The sequence below is a fragment of the Mesocricetus auratus genome, unplaced genomic scaffold (assembly GCF_017639785.1).
Source record: "Mesocricetus auratus isolate SY011 unplaced genomic scaffold, BCM_Maur_2.0 Super-Scaffold_100714, whole genome shotgun sequence".
NCBI lineage: Eukaryota > Metazoa > Chordata > Mammalia > Rodentia > Cricetidae > Mesocricetus > Mesocricetus auratus.
In genome coordinates this window covers 890,778-914,001 of record NW_024429270.1, presented here as the reverse complement: position 1 = coordinate 914,001, position 23,224 = coordinate 890,778, and the positions used below count along the sequence as shown (strand labels likewise).

At 52.0% G+C, this 23,224-nt stretch overlaps 1 protein-coding gene across 2 annotated transcripts; it reads right to left on the bottom strand.

Moving 5' to 3' along the window:
* Positions 1–279: 279 nt before the first annotated feature.
* On the bottom strand, positions 280–18,681 carry Drc7 (dynein regulatory complex subunit 7). Of its 2 annotated transcripts, none has more exons than XM_040740812.1 (18): positions 18,630–18,681; positions 15,715–15,954; positions 15,233–15,407; positions 14,267–14,392; positions 13,582–13,776; positions 12,113–12,271; positions 11,650–11,868; positions 8,346–8,474; positions 7,566–7,638; positions 6,739–6,867; positions 6,483–6,611; positions 5,367–5,587; positions 3,945–4,160; positions 3,310–3,420; positions 3,019–3,129; positions 1,957–2,151; positions 581–720; positions 280–496 (listed from the first exon to the last, which is right to left on the bottom strand). In XM_040740812.1, exons 2-18 carry the CDS (start codon positions 15,918–15,920, stop codon positions 403–405), a joined length of 2,628 nt encoding a protein of 875 aa, XP_040596746.1. In that variant the 5' UTR covers positions 15,921–15,954; positions 18,630–18,681; the 3' UTR covers positions 280–402. The 2 variants fall into 2 exon arrangements, with proteins under 2 accessions (XP_040596746.1, XP_005078684.1); XM_005078627.4 differs by lacking the exon at positions 18,630–18,681 and adding an exon at positions 17,356–17,536.
* Positions 18,682–23,224: the final 4,543 nt, after the last annotated feature.

Below are 23,224 nucleotides of genomic sequence, written 5' to 3'. Positions count from 1 at the left end.
CTTATTTCCGGAAACAATGTCATCCCCATTTCGCAGCTGGTCCATGGAAGAGGAACTTGGCTTCAGTCCCTTGTCCTCTAATATCAAGCCACCTAATCCTGGGGTGTGCTCCTTGGCCTGGCCATTCTCACTTTATGAGGGGATCTACCATCACCACATTGAGGTAGAAGATGGCTGAGGATGTGACCATCCTGGAGGCGCAAACACTTGATATTCCAGCAGAGAAGACGACAGAGACGGACAGGGTGGAGGGGACTGGGACTTGTGAGTACCAAAGTATACATGGAAAATAGGAAGTGTGTTTATTTGAGGGGCAGGGAGGCTGGTGTGGGGCCACAGTGCCTGGGGAGAAGGGAGGGGCTCCATTCTCTGGCAGCTTCTGCCGTGATCCTGCGAGGGGCATCAGACGAAGACTTTCATGAAGTCCACCAAGCGTGGGTCCTTGTAGAGCTTTTCCTCCAGGGCCAGGTACTTCAGCGGAGCCAGTTCTTTGTGCCTGAGCGGAGGGAAGAGGGAGACGGTGAGGGATAGCCAAGCTATCAGAGTGCTCCCAGGAGTCCTCCCGGCTCTGCCCCCTTACCGATTGAGCCGCTGTTCCAAGATGCGGATGCGGAACATGGCCTGAGAACAGTAGCTCAGGTACAGGTCTTCATCCTCGGGTGTCAGGGTTATCTGGTTCTCCTGGTACCATTGCTGCTTCTTCTGCAGTTCCTGAGTCTCCTGGGGGCACAGGGAGAGGAGCAGAGGCAAGGTGTGAACTGATTCTCAGCCAGGGTGTAGGCCCATAGATAGCAGACAGCCCCAGGAGGGTCACACCCCCCATTCCCACCTCCCAAGGAGAGGGGTAGAGTTAGAGGATTACACAATATCTTTGGTGGGAACTACTCATCATGATTCAAAGGACAGCATGTGCATGAAATCAGAACCGGGCCGAAACAGCCAGTCAGGGCCAGGGGTGTGACAGCTCAGTGCACAGCCCTGGGTTCCACCCCTAACCCTCACATACACAATCTAAACAGCTGGGCATGGTGGTGCACACCTTTAGTCCCATACTCATTAGGTAGAGGCAGGTGGCTCTCTGTGAGTTTAAAGCCTGTCTGGTCTACATTGCAAGTTCTAGGCCAGCTGGGGCTACAAAATGAGACACTGTCTCAAAACAAAAACAAAAACAAGCAAGGGCACTGGCTGCTCTCCAGAGGACTGGGGTTCGATTCCCCCAAAGTCACATGGAGGCTCACAGTCATCTGAAACTTCAGCCCCAGGGGATCTGACGCCCTCTTCTGACCTCTGAGGGCACTAGGTGTGCACATGGTGTACATGCACTTCAGCAGACAAAACACACACACACACACACACACATAGAACAGCTGCATGACCTGGACAAGTTGCTGAAATGTTTAGAGTTCCCAGTAGTTCATCTCTAAACCACCCAGCTCTGCTCTGTGCACTATGAAGACAGAGACACTGCACGGTGGCCACATGGTATGCACCTCATCTATCTCACAGGAATGGGCCAGAGACTAGGTGCTGTTAGAATGCGCCACCCATCAGTCCATCTATCCAAAACCCCACCCATCCATTCCTTCATCCCTCGCCTGTCAATCTTATCTACCCATCTGCCTACTCAGCCATCAGTCTGTCTACCCACTCACCACCCATCCCTCGTCCTTACATCAGATCCCACACTAACCCTCACCCACATCCATCCACCCACATATCCAACCGCACCCGCTTATCCACTTCATCCATTTACCTGCCTGTCCACCAGTATTCACCTACCCGCCCATCCATCCAACAGTGACATGGGGAGAAGAATCCAGGTATTTGGCAGCCCCAGTTACAGACATACTCATCCGCCCATCTGCCTCCCACATCTGTGAGGCACTGAGCAGAGACTTTGGGACCCAATTTCTGGCTAAGGATGCTCACTTCCCCTGCCTTAGGCCCTGGCCACACCTTCTCAAAGCGCGCCTGGATGAGGTTAGCCTTGTCGATGAGGCGCTGCTTGAAGTCATTGAGACACTCGTCCTTGAGGCGCACGGCCTGCCAGCGTGTTAGCTTCTCCCCTGGAGGGAGCTGTGCCAGGAACGGCGCCAGGTAGTCCAGCTGGGTCTCCACCTGCCGCAGGTGCTCCTCATGCAAGACACGCTCCTGCGGGCCAGGGAACCAGCTAAAGAGCAGGGTACGCAGGAGGCCTCCTGCAGCTGAGTCCACGGTGCAACGACACACAGCCAGGTCCCAGCGCAGGCTTCCTGTGAGACCTAAGCTCCTAAGGATCCCCGCTTGGCCCATGTTTCTGTTTCTGACATGAATTCATCTCTCAATCCGAGCCTCAGTTTCCCCCTCTGAAAACAGACCAACTTAGGTGTGGAAAGCACGTAGCCTGGGCCTGACAGTCCACAGCAGATACTTAACAGTGAATGGTGGTGGTTGGCAACGATGCTAAACTCCCATCTTTTTTATCTTTGGCCCATAAGGCCCTACGGGGGCCACACGAGGGCCAGAGGAACTGGAGACGTGGGCTGTTGCCCTTCCCTATGGATCCAAAACCAAACCAAAGCCCAGCCTTGCCAGGCCAACTGCAAACTGCTTTAGAGATCAGCACTGCATAGTGGAGAGGATTTGGAAGAAAGCCTGGGACCCCAAACGGGTCCTCCCACCCAGGGGACCGGGGGACGGGGTAAAGTCAAAGCCCTGTGTTGCTGAGGCCTGGCGCTCAACTTGTGACCAAGTCCGTTGACTGGACTCGAGGCTCAGCCCACAGCCTCAGTGGAAGCCCTGGCAGAGGCAGACACGTAGTTTTCACTCTTTCTCCATGCAAGGCAGGCTTTGGTTTGGTTTGGATGCTAAGTGCTCTTCAGGGTGACCCATCAACACAGCATGGCACGTGATGGTCGGCAAGAATACTCACCTGACATCACTGGTGATGAATACTCACCTGACATCACCGGTGACACCACCCCTTACAAAAAGGGCTCCCATGCTCTCCCTGTCCCTGAGCAAAGCGGGTAGGCTCACCATGGCCTCCCGATACTCTTTGCTCTTCTCGTTACGCTTGGTGTCATAGATGGAGATGGTCAGCGTGTGTGCCTCCTCCTCCTCTTCCCTCTGCTTCAGGATCTCCAGCACCTTGATCGCACATAACGGAGGATATGCACACCTGAGGCCCGTCCTCCCTCCCGTCCTCCCGTCCTCCCGTCCTCCCGTCCTCCCGTCCTCCCTCCCTTCCCCCTCCCATCCTCCCATCCTCCCGCCCTCCCTCCCCCCTCCCTTCCTCCCTGCCACATCCCCCCTCTGGGAGAACCTTACCTCCAGCTCTGACTCCCAGGCTTGGTGTCGGGATAGCTTTTCTTCATTCTTCAGGTGAATCATAGTCTCATACTGGTAGAGAAGTTTCTTGGTGTGCTCCATTGGCTCCACCTGGGACCAGAACCACCACAGTGACAGAGAGGCTGCAGCCGGTCAGGTCTAGGGCCTCGAGGTTTAAATCTACCTTTTTCAAGCGTGGCGATTAACCTCTCCAGACCTCAGCATCCTTGTCTACAGAGACATAGTAACAAAGAAGGACCAAAGAAAGATGCAGAGGACGGAGAGCTGACTAGAACAGGAAGGTGAGGCCATCTGGGGGATGAGAGTGCCCTGCCACCTCCAGCATAGGTCCCTGGGGGCTGGGGTCTAGGTTCCCCAGAGGTGCGGGCAGGGACCATGACAAAGTCTCAGCCTGCTGGGTTCCCATTTCGATGGAGATGGGGTGACTTTCAGAGGAACTGGAAGGGAAATGTCCTCAGATGGGGCAGGTATGGGTTCCCGGTGGAGCCTTAAAGCGGGAGGGGAGGGAGGGTCCCTGGGGTTTCCAGGAGGACCCTCCCAGAGGAGGCTGCAGGCAGGGTTTGCGGCGAGTGCCCCCACCATCCCCTGCCCCGTGTGGTCACCCACCCACCCACCTCGAAGCTGATGCACATGTCGGGTGTCATGATGATCTTGTTGCCTTTGCTGTCCACCTCCGTGCGCCGCAGGAACTCACGCTTGGATGCAGTGATGTAGTCGTCCCGGCAGTGGTAGCGAAGCTGGATGCGCTCCTCCAGGATCATAAACACGCGCTCTGCCACATCCTCATCTGCAGGCTTCGCCGGATTTCGGAAGAACCGCTCTGTGATTTTCTGTGTGGCCAGAACGTGCAGAGGAAGGAGGGAGCTTTCTGTGCACACTCCGTGCGTAGGAGCAAAGGACTCTCAGATCCAGGAGTCAGAGGTGGGGTTTGTCTATCAGCCCCTTCTAGCCAGACAATGGTTTTGTGGCTCCTGTGGGTTCTCATATGGTATTCTTCAGTTCCCTCCCCCACAAGACCCAGCTTGCCTGCTCCTAGAGATGCGGAGCTGGCAACTCTCCAGGAAGCCTATCCCATCACCGGGCATCCCTTGCTTCTGTGTGTGGCCATAAAGTTCAGTGGCCTAGAACTTTCTAGAAAACAGGGGTTCTTTTTCTTTTTCTTTTTGGTTTTTTGAGACAAGGTTTCTCTGTGGCTTTGGAGGCTGTCCTGGAACTCGCTCTGTAGACCAGGCTGGCCTCGAACTCACAGAGATCCGCCTGCCTCTGCTTCCCGAGTGCTGGGATTAAAGGCGTGGGCCACCAATGCCCGGCTGAAAACAGGGGTTCTAACCTTCACCTCAGATCTCAATAAAATTAGAAAAAAAAATGTGTGCACGTTGGTGTGGTGGCCCAAGATTGACAGTCTGCCTTAATTACTTTTCCAAACTGCATGTCTCAAAACCTAGACTCACTTGATTGCCTTGACTGGCTGGCCTGCAAACCTGGTGTTTGCCTCCCTGATGCTGGGATTTCAGATTGGTGTCACGGGGCTTGGCTGTTTTCATGGGGGCTGGGAATCAAACTCGTGTCTTCACACTTTGTTGAGTGAGCTATCCCTCAGTCCTGAGGTCACTGAGGTAGGGTCTTACATGGCTGAGACTGGCCGTGGACTCTTGATTCTTTAGCCATCACCTCTCAAGTGCTGGGATTAATTGTCCAACTAAGAACAAACCTACTAGTCTACAGTAATATTGAGAGAATCATTCTGAGAAACTTTTACATTTCTCTAGTTTCTCATATTTCCAGATGTCTGGACGTAAGTGTGTATTTGTTCATTACAATAAGGAAAAAGAGCTTCTTTGTCTAGTGGCTGGGGACACAGCTTAGCCCTAGCAAGCCCAGGGGTTCGCATTTGTTAAAGTGCTTGCTTTACATTCAGAACCCTGGCAAAATCACAGGCCTTGATACCATCCCAGAACTAGGGCTTCCCCCATCCTGTCACCCTCTATCTGCCAGGGCAGGAGGGCAGCCAGTGCTCAGCCCAAGCATGTTCTCACCACCATGGGCCTCGGGTTAGACTCTGCGCTGTTCTGGGTGAGCTTCTTGACTCTGGGCCCAAAATTGATGTGGCGATAGGAGAGGAAGTCCGAGCGTCCTTGATAGCACTCTGTCATTGTCATGGGCGTCTCCTCCCGCTTTATCAGGCCATCCACACGGATCATTTCATAGAACTCCATGGTGCGGTCCATCTCGGGCAGCATAGACTTGTAAGAGTGCACTGGGTTGGGGGGGAGTGGGGGAAGGGGTCAGGTGAGCACCAGGAGCTGTGGCAGCTGGTTCTGTACCCAATCCCAGGTCCAGGGAGAGGGCAGCTCTACAGTACACATAAGCATTAGCCATGTACCCAATCCCCACTTTCTGGATATGGCTGCATCCAATTCTTTACTTCTATAAACAACTCCATGATGAACATCTATGACATGCACTTGTGGTTCGTACTCAGTATTTGCTAACAACAGGTTCTCAGCAGAGGAATTTAAGACCATTGTTGTTAGACAGAACACAGGGCCTCAGGAATGTTAAGCATGTGTTCTACCCCTGAGCTACATCCCATATTAACAAATTTAGCTCAGTTATTCTTTAGAAAAGAGTGGCCTGCCAGCATCAATAGGGAGTGACTTTCTGCCTCTTTCAATCCCTGTCACACCCAGTTAGGACCATTTGCTCACACAAAAGTAGTGGCATGGTCCCTTGTTGGTTTAATCTTGAAATTTTCAATTCCCAAATGCAGTTGATGTGTTTCTATGTGTTTGATGGCCCCACATTTTTCTCTGGTAAAGTCTGTGGTAGGATATGGGTCTTCGAAGGCACACTCTTTCTTCCCAGCCTCACAGACTCCTAGCCACAGCCATAGGGTGGGCACTGCGCCCTCTGCGTTTGCCCTCCTCGGCGGTGTTTACTTGGCTTTATTGCCCAACATTCTTAGATCCTTTACGTGTGACCCACCGTTGGCCAGTGTCTTCCTTTTCTTCCTCGGTTGTCTGCACCTCATTATCAGAGGCAGAGGTAGTGTCTGTGCTCCTTGGTGATACCTGGGGCTGCTTTCCCCATCACATGCATGCCAGCCCCGCTGCCTGCAGGGCTCTTGGTGCCCAGCAATAGGATCCACATACCTCGCAGAGCTTGGGGATGGCCCGGCTTGAAGTAGTCCACCTGCAGGCCTGTGACCTTGTTTACGTGTTTCAACTCCAGCATGTCCTCCCGGTTCTGGTACCACTCCTTTATCTCCAGAACCTTCGTACCTGTGGGAGCCCAAAGACGGTTGCTGCAGGCAGACCAGCTCCCCTGGTCTCTGGCCCACAGACATCAAGTGATATGCCCAGAGTCACCCAGTGCCTTTGGCTGCCCCCTGTGGCCCCGGTGTCTTACACTGCAGGTCTTGGTAGACGGTGAGGCGGCACACCAGGCCATTGCTGTTGAGGTATGGGGCCCACTTCTCCAGCTGTGCTCTCTTGTACTGAATCACCTTCTTCCCACTGGGCCAACGGACCTCAAACTCTGTGAATGCAGACGGGGCTGGGGTCTCTCCTTCCACCCTTCCTGGCCACTCATTCATTCTCTGCATCGCTCATAAAGTACCCCCAGGGCCAGAAACAGCCCCAGGGAGGAAGAACATAGTCACTAGTGCTGGCTTAAACTCTCCCCAAGGCATCCCCACCAGAACCCCAGTGCCACCCAAGAGTCACAGCTGCGATCCGGCCACCCACACCCCTGCCAGGTTTTCACCAGTGAGAGCACTATGCTGGGATGACTTCTGACCCTTCGAAATCCAGCTGCAGTGGTACTTACTTCTTGAGCCCAGTTTTGCCCCCATCCCTTAGACTGTGATGACTTCCCCCACCCCAGGGTCCATGACCTCTTCTCCAGCACTTGCTACGGGCTGGAATGGCCTGCACCCTTCTGCTGGGTCTAGGCATTCCCAGAAGAGCATATGTAGACATGGAGCAAAACATCACCCACCCTCCTGGCCTCCTCGGAACAGGGAATCTGAAGGAAGGAAAGAGGCCATGTTCCGGACCTTGTTAGTCTTGATGTTAACAGTCCGGTTGTGTGCCAGATGGTGTCAGGCCCTGGGCACAGGGCTGGTGGGGTGTTGAAAGGGGTGGAAAGGAGGGCGCAGGAGGCCGCTATGGCCTCTCTCCTGAGCTATGGCCACAGAACTCCCTGGGGGCTAGGAAGTGGTGAAGGACAGAGACCTTCTGGGGTGATCTCAATCTGGGCGACCCAGGAAGGCGGCATGTCGAAGCTCTTATCTTCCTCCTCTTTGCCCTGTGAGGAGAGGAAGTGGATGCTGGCCAGGGCCCTAGAGCAGAGGCCTTGACACAGCTCTGTCCCCTTCCCCAGATCCGGGCTTGCTAAAGGGGGCTGTCAGTTTCCCCAAAGAGCCAGGAATCAGGAGCACGATCAGGATGTGTGTAGGGGGCGGGGAGTCAGCTGGGACAGACCCCATTCCCTACTTGTCTGGTGTAGGATGGTAATGCCGGCTCTCATACTCCACCCTTCCAGCCAAACCACCTAAAGCTATCTATGATGTCTACTCAGGGGATCCTCAGTAAGGAAGGCTGGGGAAACTCTTCATCCTCCAGCAGGGGGCGCCAGTGCTCAGAAATGAGGAGTTGGAGACCAAGGTGACTTAGTCATTCTCAGACAGCTCCCAGAGCTGAATCGTCACCACTGAGAACCCAGGTATGCCAGACTGTTCAGGTTCGGCTCCTAGCTCTCTCACTTCCTGGGTGGGTCCTTTGGTGCCTTTTTTTTTTTTTTTCCGGCCGTCTATAAGCGCTCCGCTTCCCAGGTGGAGATTTAAATGAGCGAGGTCAGATTGCACACCCAGCCCCTCTGCTTTGAGGAGTGTATGACTGCTACATCTGGACGCCCTCACACATGCGCATGTTTTCAGGGGTGTCTGTCAGGTCAGGCCGCCTGACGGAGAACAGGTGAAGTTCCTCAACCCACCCTCAGGCTGCTAGACTCACCAGATCGTCTATGTCATCATCATCATCCAGCCCTTCGTCATCCTCTTCAGTCAAGGACAAGTGAGGCTTATCGGTCCCCAAGAGCATGTACTCCCATCTCACAGGGTCTCCCAGGTCGAAGACCAAGTCCTGATGGAGGGAAACCAACCGAATGCACCGCCTCGGCCCACGCCTGTACCTGCTCCTGGGACAGTGGGGACAGCTGTTCCCAGGGGTTTGCAGGGACTGTGCAGGGTATCGGTTTGCTCAATCTCTAAGAGTCCAGCCACATTCTTCATCTCCCATCCCATCGTCCTATCTCCCCAGGGAGAAATCCTACATCAAGTCCAGAGGAGACTCACCAGTGCCCTCTGCTGGGGCATTGTATGAGAGCATTGTATGCCTCTACAGGGCACTTCTGAGCAGACAAACTGGGTTTTTCTTTTTGTTTGTTTGTTTTTTCTTTCCCAGGCCAGAGAGGCAAGAGACAACTGCTACCCAGACTCAGGAGGATACAAGAGATCTCAGAAGAAATCATCCCTACCAGGACCTCAGTCCTGGGTTTCCAGAACTGTAAGATAAAGAATTTCTGTTCTTTTGGCCCCTACTTGTGGGGAAGAAATGTTTAAATGTGGATTGGCATAAAGGAATTGTGAAGGAGAGTGCAGTCATGGGAGTGAGATGTGACTTTTCCATGCAAAATGACCCCGCCAGATGAGTTAGTCACGTGTTGCCCCCATGACAGGTGGAGGCGAGGTCAGGGAGCCTGCACTGAATCACCAAATAGGGGCATAGAAGAAAGACTACGACACCAGCCAGCATGGACACTTTGTTCCCTCTGAGAATCTCGGCTATAAAGGAAGATGCTACTTCAAAAGCAAACAACAATAATTACGAAGCTGTGCTGAGGGTGTAGCTCAGTGGCAGAGGGTTCATCTCGCAGGTCTGAGGCAGAGGTCCAAAGCAGTCAAGAGACTGAGGAGAGCTTCTGGGAGGGGTGGGGTGAAGCTCAGTTGCTAGAATGCTTGCCTAACATGCATGAGACCCCGGGAACCCTCCTCAGACCCACATAAGCTCGGCATGGCAGCACATGCCTGCAATCCTAACTTGGGAGTTGGAGGCAAGAAGAGCTGACGTCCTGCAGTCCAGTGTTATCCCTGATTATGTAGTGAGTTCAAGGCTAGCTTGGGCCGCCTGCGACTTTGTGAAAAAAGAGAAAGGAGGAGGAGGAAGAGGGTGAGGAAGCAGCTTTCAGTTTATCCACAGTACCAAGGGGCGGAAATCAGAATGTAGAGTCCTCCAAAGGGAAAAAGTGACAGGTCCCCCAGACTCTGCTTTGGGACTTTGCTGGACCACATCACGGGAGTAAAGATAACAAAAAGGCTCAGTTAAAGCCATCCAGGATTGCTAGATGTCCCCGTTTTCCACCAGAATTTCATCCAACATCCCCGCAGGAAGATTACAACATCTAGGCACTTGATTATCTCCAAAAAAAGTTTTGTATGTGGTTTTTAGCAACAAACACACACATGCACACATGGAACATTCAAATATGTGCTTGCTTGCGAAGGAAACAATCGTTTTCTCCAAAGGAGTCTTACTGGGTATGCAAACCACACCTTTGGCAGGCCCCATGCCCAGCAGTAGAAGGCCAACACAGAACGAACTCAATAGTATGTTTAGAGGGGTTTGGGTCTCATAATGCTTTGTTTTGTTTTGTTTTGGTTTTGCTTGCTTGTTTTTAACATTACAGGTCTTTTGCTTATATATTACAGTTTCTGATTTCATGCTTTTATGGGATTTCTGCATATGTGAATTGGGTGTGTGTGTATCTATAAATGTCTTATGCTTTTTCTTTGGCTCTTTTCTCTGTTTGTTGTGTCCTATTCTGCTCTGTTTTTATTTTATCTTATCTTTTTCTTCTTGTTATTATCATTATCTCAGTTGCCTCTTTATTCTAATGAGAAAGAGAAAACGTGGATGTAGGTGGGTGGGGAGGTAGAAAGGATCTGGGGGAAGTTGGGGGACCATAATCAGAAAATATTGTATGAGAAATTTTCATTCATTAATTTATTTTTGAGATAGGACCTTTCTGTGTAGTCCTGTCTGTCCTTGAACTCGCTCTGTAGACCAGGCTGGATTACAAATCACAGAGATCCTCCTGCCTCCACCTCCTCAGTGCTGGGATTAAAGGCGTGCACCACCATGCCCAGCTTAAAAATATATTTCCAATTGAAAATATAAAATAGTAGTTATAAACTTAATTTTATTTAAAAAAATCGCAGTAAGTGTAAATGGTGTAAGCACCATAGTCACGAGAGATGGGTAAAGGAAAGGCCCAACAATACACACTTACATTTAGAAAATAAAATAGTGTTTTTAAAGGCAAAGATAGCCCTTGTTAACATAAACCAAAAGAAAGCCAGAGAACCTATGTTTATGGTTTACAGTTATCCAGAATGTGTGATACAAGCACCAATAGACGAACAAGAAAGCCAACATTTATAATCCAACTTTTGGATAATGTCACGAGTGTTAGCATGCAGAAAACCAGCAAAGATAGAGAAGAGCTGAGCTCCATCAACTGACTTGAGTTAATTGGCCGTCTTGTCAAATACACAGAATATCTCAAATGCAGCATAGTCTGGACAAAACCAAGCCATGGTAAGACAGTGGGAACCACTGTCCTGGATATGTAGGGGAGTTCATTTCACACACCAGTCCAGTAGGACATGATTTAAGACTGTGCACCTCTACATATATATGTATGTGAGAAGGGGGTAGAGAAAGCAAGACGCGGTGTGAGTATGGAGGTCCGAGGACAACTCGCAGGAATCAGTTCTCTCCTTCCGCCATGTGGGACTCTAGTATCTAACTCAGGTCGTTAGGGTTGGTGGCAAGCACTTTTTACTCATTGAGCCATCCTATCAGCCCATGTCTGTGCTGTTTAACGTCTTTAAAGTAAAAGTATACATTGGGGGCGGGGGGGGGGGGTTAGGAACTGGACACAGAGGATTTCTGAGGTCTGGTCGTATTCTTTCTTAGTCTGGGTGCAGGGATCAGCTTACAGAACTCAGTGGGCAGTGGCGTGCTTAGCACTTCGGGTGCACACACACTCCCGCATGGGTGTTAGGCTTCTACCCCAAAGTTCGTTCGCACAAACCAGCAGCCCACGGGTTAAACAGGACGCGCGCGCGCGCGCGCGCGCGCGCACACACACAACAAAACTGGAGAAGCTCGTGCGGGAATGAATGGACCTTGATTGGCAGGAGTGTGGATTCTGGGGCCCCACCCCCGGTCTTTGCCCCACCCCCTGCCCACACACCTTGCAGCAGTTCCAGCAGTCCTGCATGTTGATCCAGTAGTTCTTGTGGTTCCAGAGGCTCTCGATGCCCAGGAAGTGGTCATCCTTGGTGCTGTAGCTGCGCGCTGTTAGCGAGTCGATGAAGAAGCTCTCAGGCACCTCTCGCTTCCCTGCCAGCACCAGGACCCAGCAGTGCACCCGTAGGCCATGCAGGGGGTCGGGCTTTGCTTTCTCTTCCTCCTGCGCAGGGAAGGTGGGTGGCCCCGACTTGGAGCTTTAGGTTTCAACCAGTAAAATGGGATGAGCTGATCAGGTCTATGAGTCATTCTGTGGGGCGATAGTACCCGGAGTGAGACTTCCTCCAAGGAAGGCAATGCGTTCTAGGGGTAAGGAGCACTTTGGTGAATCATAACAGGAAGCCTTATTGCCCTGGTATGTTATCCCTTGGCCAGTCATGCTAGGGTGCAGGGCAGTTGAGACCCACCAGGAGGCGCTCTTCCTCCTCCTTGAGCCGCTTCTCTTGCAGGTCCTTGATCTCCTGCAATCTCTTTTCCTCCTGCTCCTGCTCAAACCTGCTGGTCAGGTCCCGGGGCGGCTTGATGGCGTACTTCTTTGGTGTCACCTTCTCTTTCTTCTTGACTGCCTGTCACCCCACAAGAGAGGAAAGTCCAGCTCCCACCCACAACCTTCACAGGCTCAGTGGGACCCAGGACCTGCCCTGACAGAAGAGGGAGCTGTACTATAGGGATGAGTGGGGTGCTCTCTGCACAGCAGAGAACGCTAACCCTCCCCGCCAGCCTAGCACAGGAGACTGTCCCATGCTGACCTGGATCCTAGCCACAAGGAGAAACAGATTGTCTGGGGTCAGCGTTTTCAGGGGTTATCCTTGGGAGGTTTCATACATTGACTCCAAGTTCAACTGCCCTGCACCCTAGCATGCCTGGTACCTCTCTCTCTTTCTCAATCTCCTGGTTAGTGTTTCAGGCCCCTGGGTCTCCATCCTTCAGTTGCAGAGGGGCCTGACCCTTGTCACAGAGTCCTGGAATCCACCTAAGGTATGGGAAACTCTTTGTGCACAGCATGGTGCTTTTCCAAATGTAAAGAGTTTTTTTTTTTTTTTTTGGTGTGTGTGATTCTGGCATGAAACACATGCACAAAAATGTCTTTATGAATGCCCATCACCCACAACCATCGCCACAACCCATACTTGCACTTCATAAGCTAACTTTAACATTCTTAAATTTTACAGGTGCTTCTTTTGTTTTCAGATGTCTGGTCATCATCAAGTTCTTAATCACCAGGCAGAAAACTCAACTGTCACTCCCCGGGGTTAGTGGGATACTTTTGGGCTAGGGATGTAGCTCAGACTAGCATGCTTGCCCAGCATGTGCAAGGGTCTTGATTCCATCCTGGAGCCACAAAGGGGGTGTGTGTTTTAGGAGGGCTAAGAGTCAAGCGCTCACTTAGCCATTGCTTCCCACCATTGGAATGAGCGGATGGGACTTTATCAGATGCAAGCGGAAGTGGGTAAGCGTGTGATAGTTAAACAAGGCAGAAGCCAAGTGAGTCATAAAATTTGCCCAGAGGGAACACAGTGTCTTAGACTGAGCTAGGACCAGGCAGGAGGGACAGCGGTTTGGAGAACCAAGCTGTGGATGATGCTGAGGACAGGGACATCTCCGGGAATCTGAAATAGGGAGTCTGGAGCAACAGAGGATGCATGGTGATGGGGCTGGAACCCATAAGGATAAGGACAGCCTGGATGGGGACCTGCTTCTCTACAGGCAGCTGGGCAGGCACTTAGTCTTCTAAGGTGACCAGGGTGGGACGCAATCCTCATGCCCCTAAGGTGCCCAGGGCAGGGACATAGTTCTGACTCCTCTAAGGATGGTCAGGGTGGACCCAGATCTTCTAAGGTGGGTGTTTGTGCTATCTGCCACGCATCAGGCATACCTCTTTGGCCTTTACGGTGAGTGGGCACACTTCCCTTGTCAGGTCCATGAGGCACAGGTCCAGCGAGCCGTAGCCGTTGACACAGTAGGCATCATAGCCGGAGCCAATGAGCATGGAGCAGAGCAGGGTGCTGAAGTCGAAGCAGTTCCCCTTCTGGGCCTTGAGCACGATGGTCGAGGAGTACAGGTATGTAGGCTGAGCAGGGAACACGGGTCAGCTCGGCCACACCCCTCGCCAGCCACCAGTAGGTGTGGGGTGCCCCCCATCGCGTCGGGAGCCTCTTGAGTGACTGCCATTGTAACTGCTGGCTCTCCTCCAGGGCTCTCCCCTCCTCCATCCTTATCCTCCTGCCGGTTCTTGGCTAGTCCCCCTCGTTCCTGGCTCCTTCCATTCTCAATGAAAAGCTGACTGAGCCTTTCAGAGGCCCAAAGATGGGGGCTGAAGGCTACAGGTAGCTTGCTAACCCCCAGCTCCTTTGTACTCCAGAAATAAAAAAACAGGAGACTGAGGCAGAGTCCACCAGACCAGAGACCGGGCTTGCTGTGTGTCCTCAGGTCAGCGGTGGCCTCTCTGTGCTTTTCCTCCTACAGGTGTCTCAGGAGGCTGGAGTCTGCCCAGCTTCTGTCACCCAGACTTGCCTTAAGCCTGCAGGGCTTACCCCATGCAACCAGGAGGTAGCACTTACTGGCTTGAGTGGGTCAAGCAGGGGAACCATGGTAAGGAAGTCAGACACAAACTGGGCGCAGGTGTCCCAGTTGTAGAGTTCTGGGTAGGGCATCAGCGTAGGCCTCAGGGTGGTGCTCACGAACTTCTGCAAGTGAGAGACCATGCCAGGGACCGCATTCAGCAGGGACCTGTGACAACCTTCTTTCCTTGACTTCTCAGGGGGGACCCTGAAGAGGCCCAGCTCACAGGCCTCAGGGTAGTGGAGCAGTCCCTTGCCGGGAAGGTCAGGCATTGGCCAGTGGAGGTGACAATGGCTGAGAGACACCTAGTCACACCACTGCATGAGGACAGTACTAGTTTATTCTGGATCTGAGCTGGGAGGACTGGAAGAAAGCTCTTCCTCCAGGGCTCAGAGAGGCCAGGAGAATTGCCTAAGGTCACCCAGTAAGAAAGGGCTGAAGGAGCTAGATCTCCAGCCAAGTTGATGCCCTTGTGGAGCCTACAGAGGTTCTGAGCAGGGGGAGCTAGCTGGCGACCAGGGTGGCCTGCAGTGGCAGGTGACAGCCCCTCAAGGGAAGGGCGAAGAAGCAGAACAACATGGGACAGAGCAGGCCCTGAAACTGGCCCAGGCTCCCTGCTTCCCTCCACGTGGCCGCAGGCACTTCCCTGAGCCTCTCTGGGCCTCGGCTCTCCGCATCTATGCCTGTCCTGCACACAGGACTACATAGTAAGACCCCTTAACTCAAGACTAAGAAGTAGGCTGAGGCTGTGACTCAGTGGCATAGTGCTTGCCTACCATGTGTCAGGCCCCGGGCTCACCCCCAGCTTCCAGTTCAGAACCCAGGCCTGCATTCCTGGCAGGCAGTCGCCTCCTCCATCTCCTGATGGGCCAGAGCTTCCTGTTCCGCAGACTCGGTGGAGAGCCCTGTGCCCGGCTCCACCCTCTGCCCCTGCTCTGGCCCGGCCCTCCAAGGCCCAGGCTTACAGGCACGTTGCACTCATTTAGCGGGTGCAAGAAGAGAGGCACTCGGTCTGGGCACAGGTGGCTGTACTGGCGGGAGAAGTTGTCTGCCACTTGCAGCAAGTGCTCCTCCTTGGTCGAGTTGGTAGTGTAGGAAGGAGGCAGCTTGGTGACATCAATGAGGGCCTTGTTTACGAACCTGTGTCCCAGCGGGGATGGAAAAATTCCCAGTGAGACCATGCCTGGCACCCCGGGAACCCCAAAGCTGAACTGTCTTTGACTTTGCCTTTTCTTCATTTAATCCTCAAACCACACAGAGACGGTAGCACTATTCACACTGCCGCTTTTACAGAGACAGCGTAATGGAGGGAAGGTGAGCCCCTCCGGAAGCGGACCCTCAGACTGAACAGTCCAGGTGCCACCGTTCAGACTTGGTCCTTCCCTTGCCGGTTCCTTTCTACCTGTGCTGGGGCTGCCGGGTGGGCAGCCCCAGTCCCGACACTCACGAGTACTCGGCTGGGATGGGGGTCTCGATGGCCGCTAGCCTCTTCTCCAGGTCTTGGAGCTCATCCTGTGTCAGGATAGTTTCCTCTTTGCTCACTTCGGCTGGCTTCGTCATCCTCTCCATCTTTTCAGCCCGTTCTGCCCGTTCGGCTGCTTCCTCACGCTCGGCTGCCTCCTCCTCCTCTACCTTCTCTCTCAGGACCTCCATCCTGATATCTCTGGATAGCTAGAGATGGGTATCTCTGCAGGGAAAAGCAGACATGCTCAGAATGGCCATGGTCAGCCAGAAGGAAGTTAACGAGACCACCTGTGCATGCCGAGGGCCTGGGGATGCTTTTTCTCATAGAGGAGGAACAGTGTCCATTGGAAGCATCCGTTCCACCAGGGAGGAAGTCTCCATTTGGTGTTATCCCATCTCTAACACCTTCCAATACAAATCTCCCTTAGAGCAAAGACAAGGAGCTGGGCATGGTGATGCGTGCCTATAATCACAGCGTTTGAGAGGATGAAGCAGGAGGAGTTTAAATTCCAGACTAGCCTGGGCTACATAACTAAGCCCCTTCTCAACAAACTCAGGCAAAGCCAGTGTCAGGTTACCCAAAGTTATTAATGTGGCTTTGACAGCCACCTTTCCTTTCTAGAAAATGACACTAATGCTATAGGCATTGCTGAATATATATATTGTCTTATTTGGGTGTATTGATGAAGTTCAATAAGTCACCTGTGTGATTCAGACAAATCTGGCTCTACCCCTTGGGACCCTGGCATAGCCCGCCATCCCTCTGCACGCATGGCCCTTTAAGAGGAAAACTCCACCCACTGGAAACTGAGGCACAGCCTGCAAAGACAGAGTTGCAGAGTTGCGGGGCTGGATTGATGGCTCAGAGGAAAAGAACACTTACTACTCTTAGAGGACCTGGCTTTGGTTCCCTGCACACACGGTGACTTACAAACATCTGTTACTCCAGTCCCAGAGGGTCGGATGCCCTCTCTGACTTCCATGGGCACTGTATGTATGTGGTTCACAAAATACAGGCTGACCATGCCCCCCCCAAAAAATTCAAGACTAACTTTTTAACAGGCAGAGCTACTGCTAAGGCATGGGTAGGGGGTGGCGACAACGCAGCGACCATGCTGTGACACACATCAAGACGGTGTGTGCACAGACACAGAGCAAAACCTCACTAAGACTCACTGTCACCAACCCAAAGGTCCGTCCCTTTGCACACCACAGAGCCCCAGGTTAGAACTGGGGCAGCAACGTGCCAGGTTTGAAGTGTTCCACTTCCTGGATTCTCTGGCAATGAGGTCTCGGTGGGGACATGGCCCAGTTCTGGCCAGTAATGTGTGAGGAGAGGCCATTGGAGGGCAGAGGGGGGCAAATGCACAGCCTGGTCCTACGTCCACTTGGGAGGTGAGGAAGCCACTGGTGAGGCCACCTGGGAGTTCCCAGGCTGCCTGCTAAGGACAAGAGGAAAGTGAGACAGCCAGGTCCCCAGGAATGCCTTGAGCCTAGTCCCACCCCAGATTTCCAGCTCATTTGAAAACTTGGCCGCTACTTGGTGTCTGCTCCGTGGCACCCAACACCATTCTGCCTGTCCGTCCGTTCTCTGCCTTGCGGCTCAGGCCTCTCCTCCACTCACCTTTCAATCAACTCTCAGCAGAACAGAAACCCCCACGCACTAGAAGCGGTGCAGGCAGCACGGTGAGGATGAGAGAGAAGGGATCCACACTTGTTCTCAGCTCCAAGAGAGCAGTCAGATAAGGAGCAAAGGGGACCAGGCGGGTGGGCTGGGGCCTGGCTGAGTGGTAGTGTGCCTGAGGCCCTGGGTTCCATCTCCAGCACTGGAGAATAAGGGGTGGAGTGAAGGCTGGCCCTGCCCTCCCACTCCACCCCTTCTCAGCTTCCCCAAACTCTTGCAGGGAAGGCGGGGGGGGGGCGTGGGTGCAGACCAGACTGAGTCACGGGGAGAGGTGGGGGAGGCGTATTTGCTATTCTTTTTGGCTCTGCTAGCATCTCCTAATGAGGTTCACAGGCCACGCCTCACTGCTTTCTGGCCCCCATCTCCCCTCCTGCAATGTGGAGGGGGAGCGGGTATTCTGTGCTCTAGGACTCTGGGAGGGCTGGGTGTCTATGGCTGGATGTCAGTCTGCCTGAGTCCCAGCTGAGGCCTTGGGGCCAGTCGGCCTGCTCAGGACTCCTGTCCCTGGGGACAGACCTCCAGCCAAGTAGCAGGTCTGTTTATCCAAGCCCCTTGCCTGCCTCTCAGGCACAGGGGAGAGAACCAGGGAGTGCTGATGCCTTCTAAGGCATTCGCAGCTCACTAGACACCTACTGTGTGCCAAGCCCCAGGGCTATACAAAAATGACATCATGTGTCCTTAGGCTCTGATGCAGTTAATCCTCTGAGACCCACTCTACAGGTGAGAAGACCGAGGCCTGGAGATTCTAAGAGAATCATCCAAGTAAGGCTAACAGAGGACAGATCTTTGACTGGAACCCATACATTTCCGTCTCTGAAACCCATGTAAAATAGGGGAGCCGTGGAAGGGAAGGCGGTCGGGAATGGGGGGCAAGGAGAGAAACATGACAGGAAGAAGGTATCAGTGGGCAGCCAGTTCCAGCTGGGGCTCAAGGTCACAGGCTGGGTCATCAGAGTGGATGGGGGTCCAGACCTGCAACACTACTCCTCCTGCAGGCTGCAGTCCTCAAGACTGACTCATCCATAGTGTCTTCCTGGAGCCTCTTCCCAGGCTCCTCCCCCTTCCCCCCAAACAGGCCCGCAAGCTTTCATCACACAGGCCAGGGCTGGAAGACCCCCCAAGTACTCTGTGACGGCCCCCCACACCCGCCTCCCCGTTCCTCCTCCCTATCTCAAGTAGGTCATGCCATCCCCATTTCCCAGCTCCCTCCTTACCCTCCAAGAACAGTCTTACAATCTGTTAGTTGTCTCCACGGTAACAACAGAGGGCAGGCCCTGGGAGAGGAGGCTTCTGGGAAATGTAGTTTCCTGAAATTGCCCTGGGTTCAGCTTCCCAACCAGAGATGTCAGAGCAAGAGCTTATAAAGCTCAAGGTGGATTATTAACACCATGGGAGTTAGAAAAGGCTACAGACCAAGGCTCCTCTCAGGAAGTAAACGTCTAAACACTGTCAGTCTACCTCTGCCCTGCCACAGGAGAGGTAGCCTTCACCAAGACATCCGGAAGTCAGTGAGGGATCTAGGGAAGCAGGCTGCCCGACTGTGTGCTTTAGGTTAACCTGGGCCTCTTAGTGTAGTAGATCATCCGTGGTCTAGGAGGCATTCTGGTGGGTGCAGAAACTGATCTGTTAGATTAGCAACCCAGTTTCTTCTAAACATCTAAAGAGGAACTGAGCATGTTAGTCAATGGTAGAACACTTACCTCAGCAATGGAAGGTCATGGATTTGCTCTGCAGTCTCACACACACACACACACACACACACACACACACACACACACACACACACACACTTTCACAGCACTGACACTCCACACACACAATCACTGTATTTACTTTTCCATTGCTCTTGCAAAATACTACAAACAAGACAACTTACAGAAAAGTCTATTTGGGGTTTAGAGTTTCAGAGGGGTTAGAGAGGTCTGGGCATTGATGAGGGCGCAGGGGCTGTTTCCTGAGACATGAAGTGACAAGACAGTTTTCTAAACACGTTTAAACTTGTTCTGTAGGCAGCTAAATTCCTTAAACTCTCATCTACCCCCTCCTTGTAGACATGCTTGGCAGAACAACCCCACACTGTGTGTGACCACCTCTGTCTGGGCTGTGTTGGGATGATGTGTCTGGGGCTACATATTTAGCTCACAGTTCTGGAAATTTACGGGCTGACCATCTGTGGGCAGAGTCCTGAGGTGGCAAAGGACATCACATTCCAAGAGATGGAGAACATGTGTGTGTCCAAGAGTACGGAGGTCAGAGGACAACCAGGGGTGCTGGGCCTCGTCTGCACCCTGCTGGGGGCAGACCTTCCTTGTCCACCTCTGCACCGTGTGTGATAGCTTGCTGGCTCACGAGCTACTCCAAGTGGTTCTAGCTGGCGCTCGGGAAGGGAAGGTTCAGAGTTAAAGGTCAGCTTGAGCTACATGGGCCCCATCTCAAACAAAACAGAACAAATAATAGTAAACAGAAAACTGTTATTAGGGAGCCAGAGAGATGGCTCATTAGTTAAGAGCTCTTACTGTTGGTGACTTACAAGGACAGACTAACTCCAGTTCCAGGGGAGCCAGCGCCCTCTTATGGCCTCCATGGGTTCCTGCATACACTTGGTCATATACAGGTAAAGTGAATACCTATTTTTTAATGTGTTAATTTAAATCAGTGAAGATATGGAGATTAAAGAAAAGGTGACTGAAACCAACTGTCCGCCAGGGTAAGAGATTTGTTAACACCTCAGATAGCATGCAGCTGGTTTCTGAAGGGATTTCCCCCCAGACAAAGGGGGCTCCCCACTCTTTAGAGGTTCCTGAGGGAGCCTGGTCCCACATTGTGTGGTTAATATGTTAGCCTTATGCCAGGTTACCTCTGATTTATAGGCTGCAAGGGAAGGGGGTACAGATTCGATCCTTTATTTTCGTTTTATTATTTCTTTAATATATTCATTTATTGAAGGGTGGAAGCACATGTTTAAGGTCAGAGGACAATTTGTGGGAGTCAATTCTCTCTTTCCACCATGTGGGTGGTCTGGATATTGGAGCTCCTTGTTAGCTGAACCTGGGGGGAGGGAGGCTGCACAGAGCATGGCCTGATCGGTGAGATGCCAGGCCTCAGCCTCAGGAAAATCACAGATGGATTGCCATGTTAATTTGGGAAGAATTTCATGTCTTTGTTTTTTTTCTCTCTTCCTTTTTTAAAAATTTAAGTTAGAAACAAGCTTGTTTCACATGTCAATTCCAGCTCCCTCTCCCTTCCTCTCTTCCCCCGCCCTCTCCACCAGGTCCCCCAGTCCCCCACCCAGTCTCCACTCTGATCCCCAGGGACAGTGAGGCCATCCATGGTGGCTCTTCAGACTCTGTCATTTCATCCAGGTCAAGGCCTAGGCCCTCCCACAAGAGTCCAGGCTGAGAGAGCATCCCTCATTGTAGGATGGGCACTCAAAGTCTATTTGTACGCCAGTGATAAATACTACCCAAGGCCCCATAGATTACCTAGGCCTCCTCACTGACATCCACATTCAGGGGGTCTGGGTCAGTCCCATGCTTTCCACACAGCCATCAATCTGGAGTCCATGAGCTCCCCCTTGTTCAGGTCAGCTGTTTCTGTGGGTTAAACCAGCACAGTCTTAACTCCTTTGCCCATCAGTTCTCCCTTTCTGTGACTGGATTCCAGGAGTTTCAGTGTTTAGCTGTGGGTGTCTGCCTCTGCTTCCATCAGTTGCTGGATGAAGGTTCTGTTTCCCAGACTCTCTGGCAGTGGGATTGTAGTCTGGCACTCCCCTGATTCATGTCTAAAATCCATATATGAGTGGCTACATACCATGTTTGTCTTTTTGTGACTTGGCTACCTCACTCAGGATGGTTTCTTCTAGTACCGTCCATTTGCCTGCAAATTTCAAGATTCCATTGTTTTTTTCCGCTGAATAGCACTCCATTGTGTAAACGTACCACAATTTCTCTATCCACTCTTCAGTTGAGGGGCTTCTAGGTTGAATTTCATATCTTTGAAAGTTAAGTTATTTAATGAGAACATAGAGCAAATGCACCTGTTCCCGCATGCTTGTTATAGTGTAATACACTTTAAAAGTTGGCCATGGAGCGCCCAGGAATTCCACATGCTCTTGGATGTTGGGATTGCATACATGTGCTTTCCTAACTCCAGGAATCGTCCTGGGAGGAGCTGGCACCCCCAGAAGGTGCCACCCTGGCTTCGCCCCAGCCTGTGGAGGGACTCTGAGGGGACAGGCTGTCATCCCTCTCTGATTCCCTTTCCACATCCCAGCATCCTTGGCCAGTCTTCCTTTTTATCATTATTATTATTTTATTTTTTCAAACAGGGTTTCTCTGTGGCTTTGGAGGCTGTCCTGGAACTTGCTTTGTAGACCAGGCTGGCCTCAAACTCACTTGAGATCCACCTGCCTCTGCCTCCTGGGTGCTGGGATTAAAGATGTGCGCCACCAACGCCCTGTGATCAGTCATTCTTTAAGTGGAGTAGAGGAGGGGAGGGAGGGTTGCTAGGAATCAGGGCTGGCAATTTCTTTTCACCACATCCTTTAATCCTCTCAGGACAGGGAGGGAACTCTATAATACCTATGTTAGGCCGAGAATCTGGAAATGGCTGGATATTTTAGCAGTCCCATTTGATGATGAGGGCCAGGCGGTTCCTAGAGAGTTGATGCTCTTCAGTCTACATTGGAGTCCCAGAGAAACTAGTTCTAGCATCAGCTAAAGAATGCCGCAGCAACAGGACGGATGAAGTTGCCAGGGAGAGTGAGGGCAAGCAGGCAAAATGCCAACTTCCTTCTTTCCTTGTCCTTTTATCAGGAACCAGAAGGCGCCACTCATTAGGGTGAAACTCCCTGCTTCAACTAACGTGACCTAGAAAATCCATAGAAAATCCCTTATATATTGATTTTAGTTGATTGCATATACAGTCAATAATAAAGATTAGCCCTGCCCGAACATTGCTATTATTTTGTTTTGTTTTGTTTTTTGAGGCAAAGTCTCACTATGTATACTAAGCTAGCCTTGAATTTACGATGATCCCACCGTTGCCTCCGGAGTGCTGGGATTACAGGGCTACCCCACCATATTTGGCTCTGTCTATTATTTCTGCTGCTTTTGCTTCTCATCGAGACTGGAGAAAGAGGGGGGAATTAAGGAGATGTGGGAGGGAAGGAGCTCCTCACCCTGGAGTCTGATTGAAGAGTCTTGACAGTTTGAGTCAAGCATTCCAGCACAGGGAACATTTGCTGTGAAGACTGCCGGCCCACACAGCACAGTTATTCTCTTCAAAGAGAGGTGTCAAAGAATGTTAACCTAGCAATGAACTGTGCTCCAGGCCTGAGCATATATGGCGATTTTCCTTCCCCAGTTAGAAATCTGCAGCTTTCTAGGAACCCCATTTGCAGTGACAGACACATCTTAGCCTGTGACCCCTCTGATCAGGTAACCATCCTACAAGGCATTGCTGGAGAAACCTTATAATCGCATTTATCCGAAGGAAGAAGAAAAGGCAATTCTTTACCGACAGCTTGAGTTGTAACTTGAGAGCCTCTCAAATCACACATGTATTGATGGCAGCTCTTAGGACAATGAAGCCAGAGGCACCTTGAGGAGCCACATTCATGACTCAGGTGTGTCCTAGTCCTCCCCCGAGTGCCTCTTCTTCTGGCTCAAAGCTTAAATGTATATTTTAAATCTCTCCCTCCCTCCCTCCCCGCCCCTCTCAAAAAAATGCTGCACACTGACTCTACAGGAATCCCTTTCTTCCACAAAGTCAAGGATAAGGGAACTCCCCAGGCCGCAGATGGCGGTGC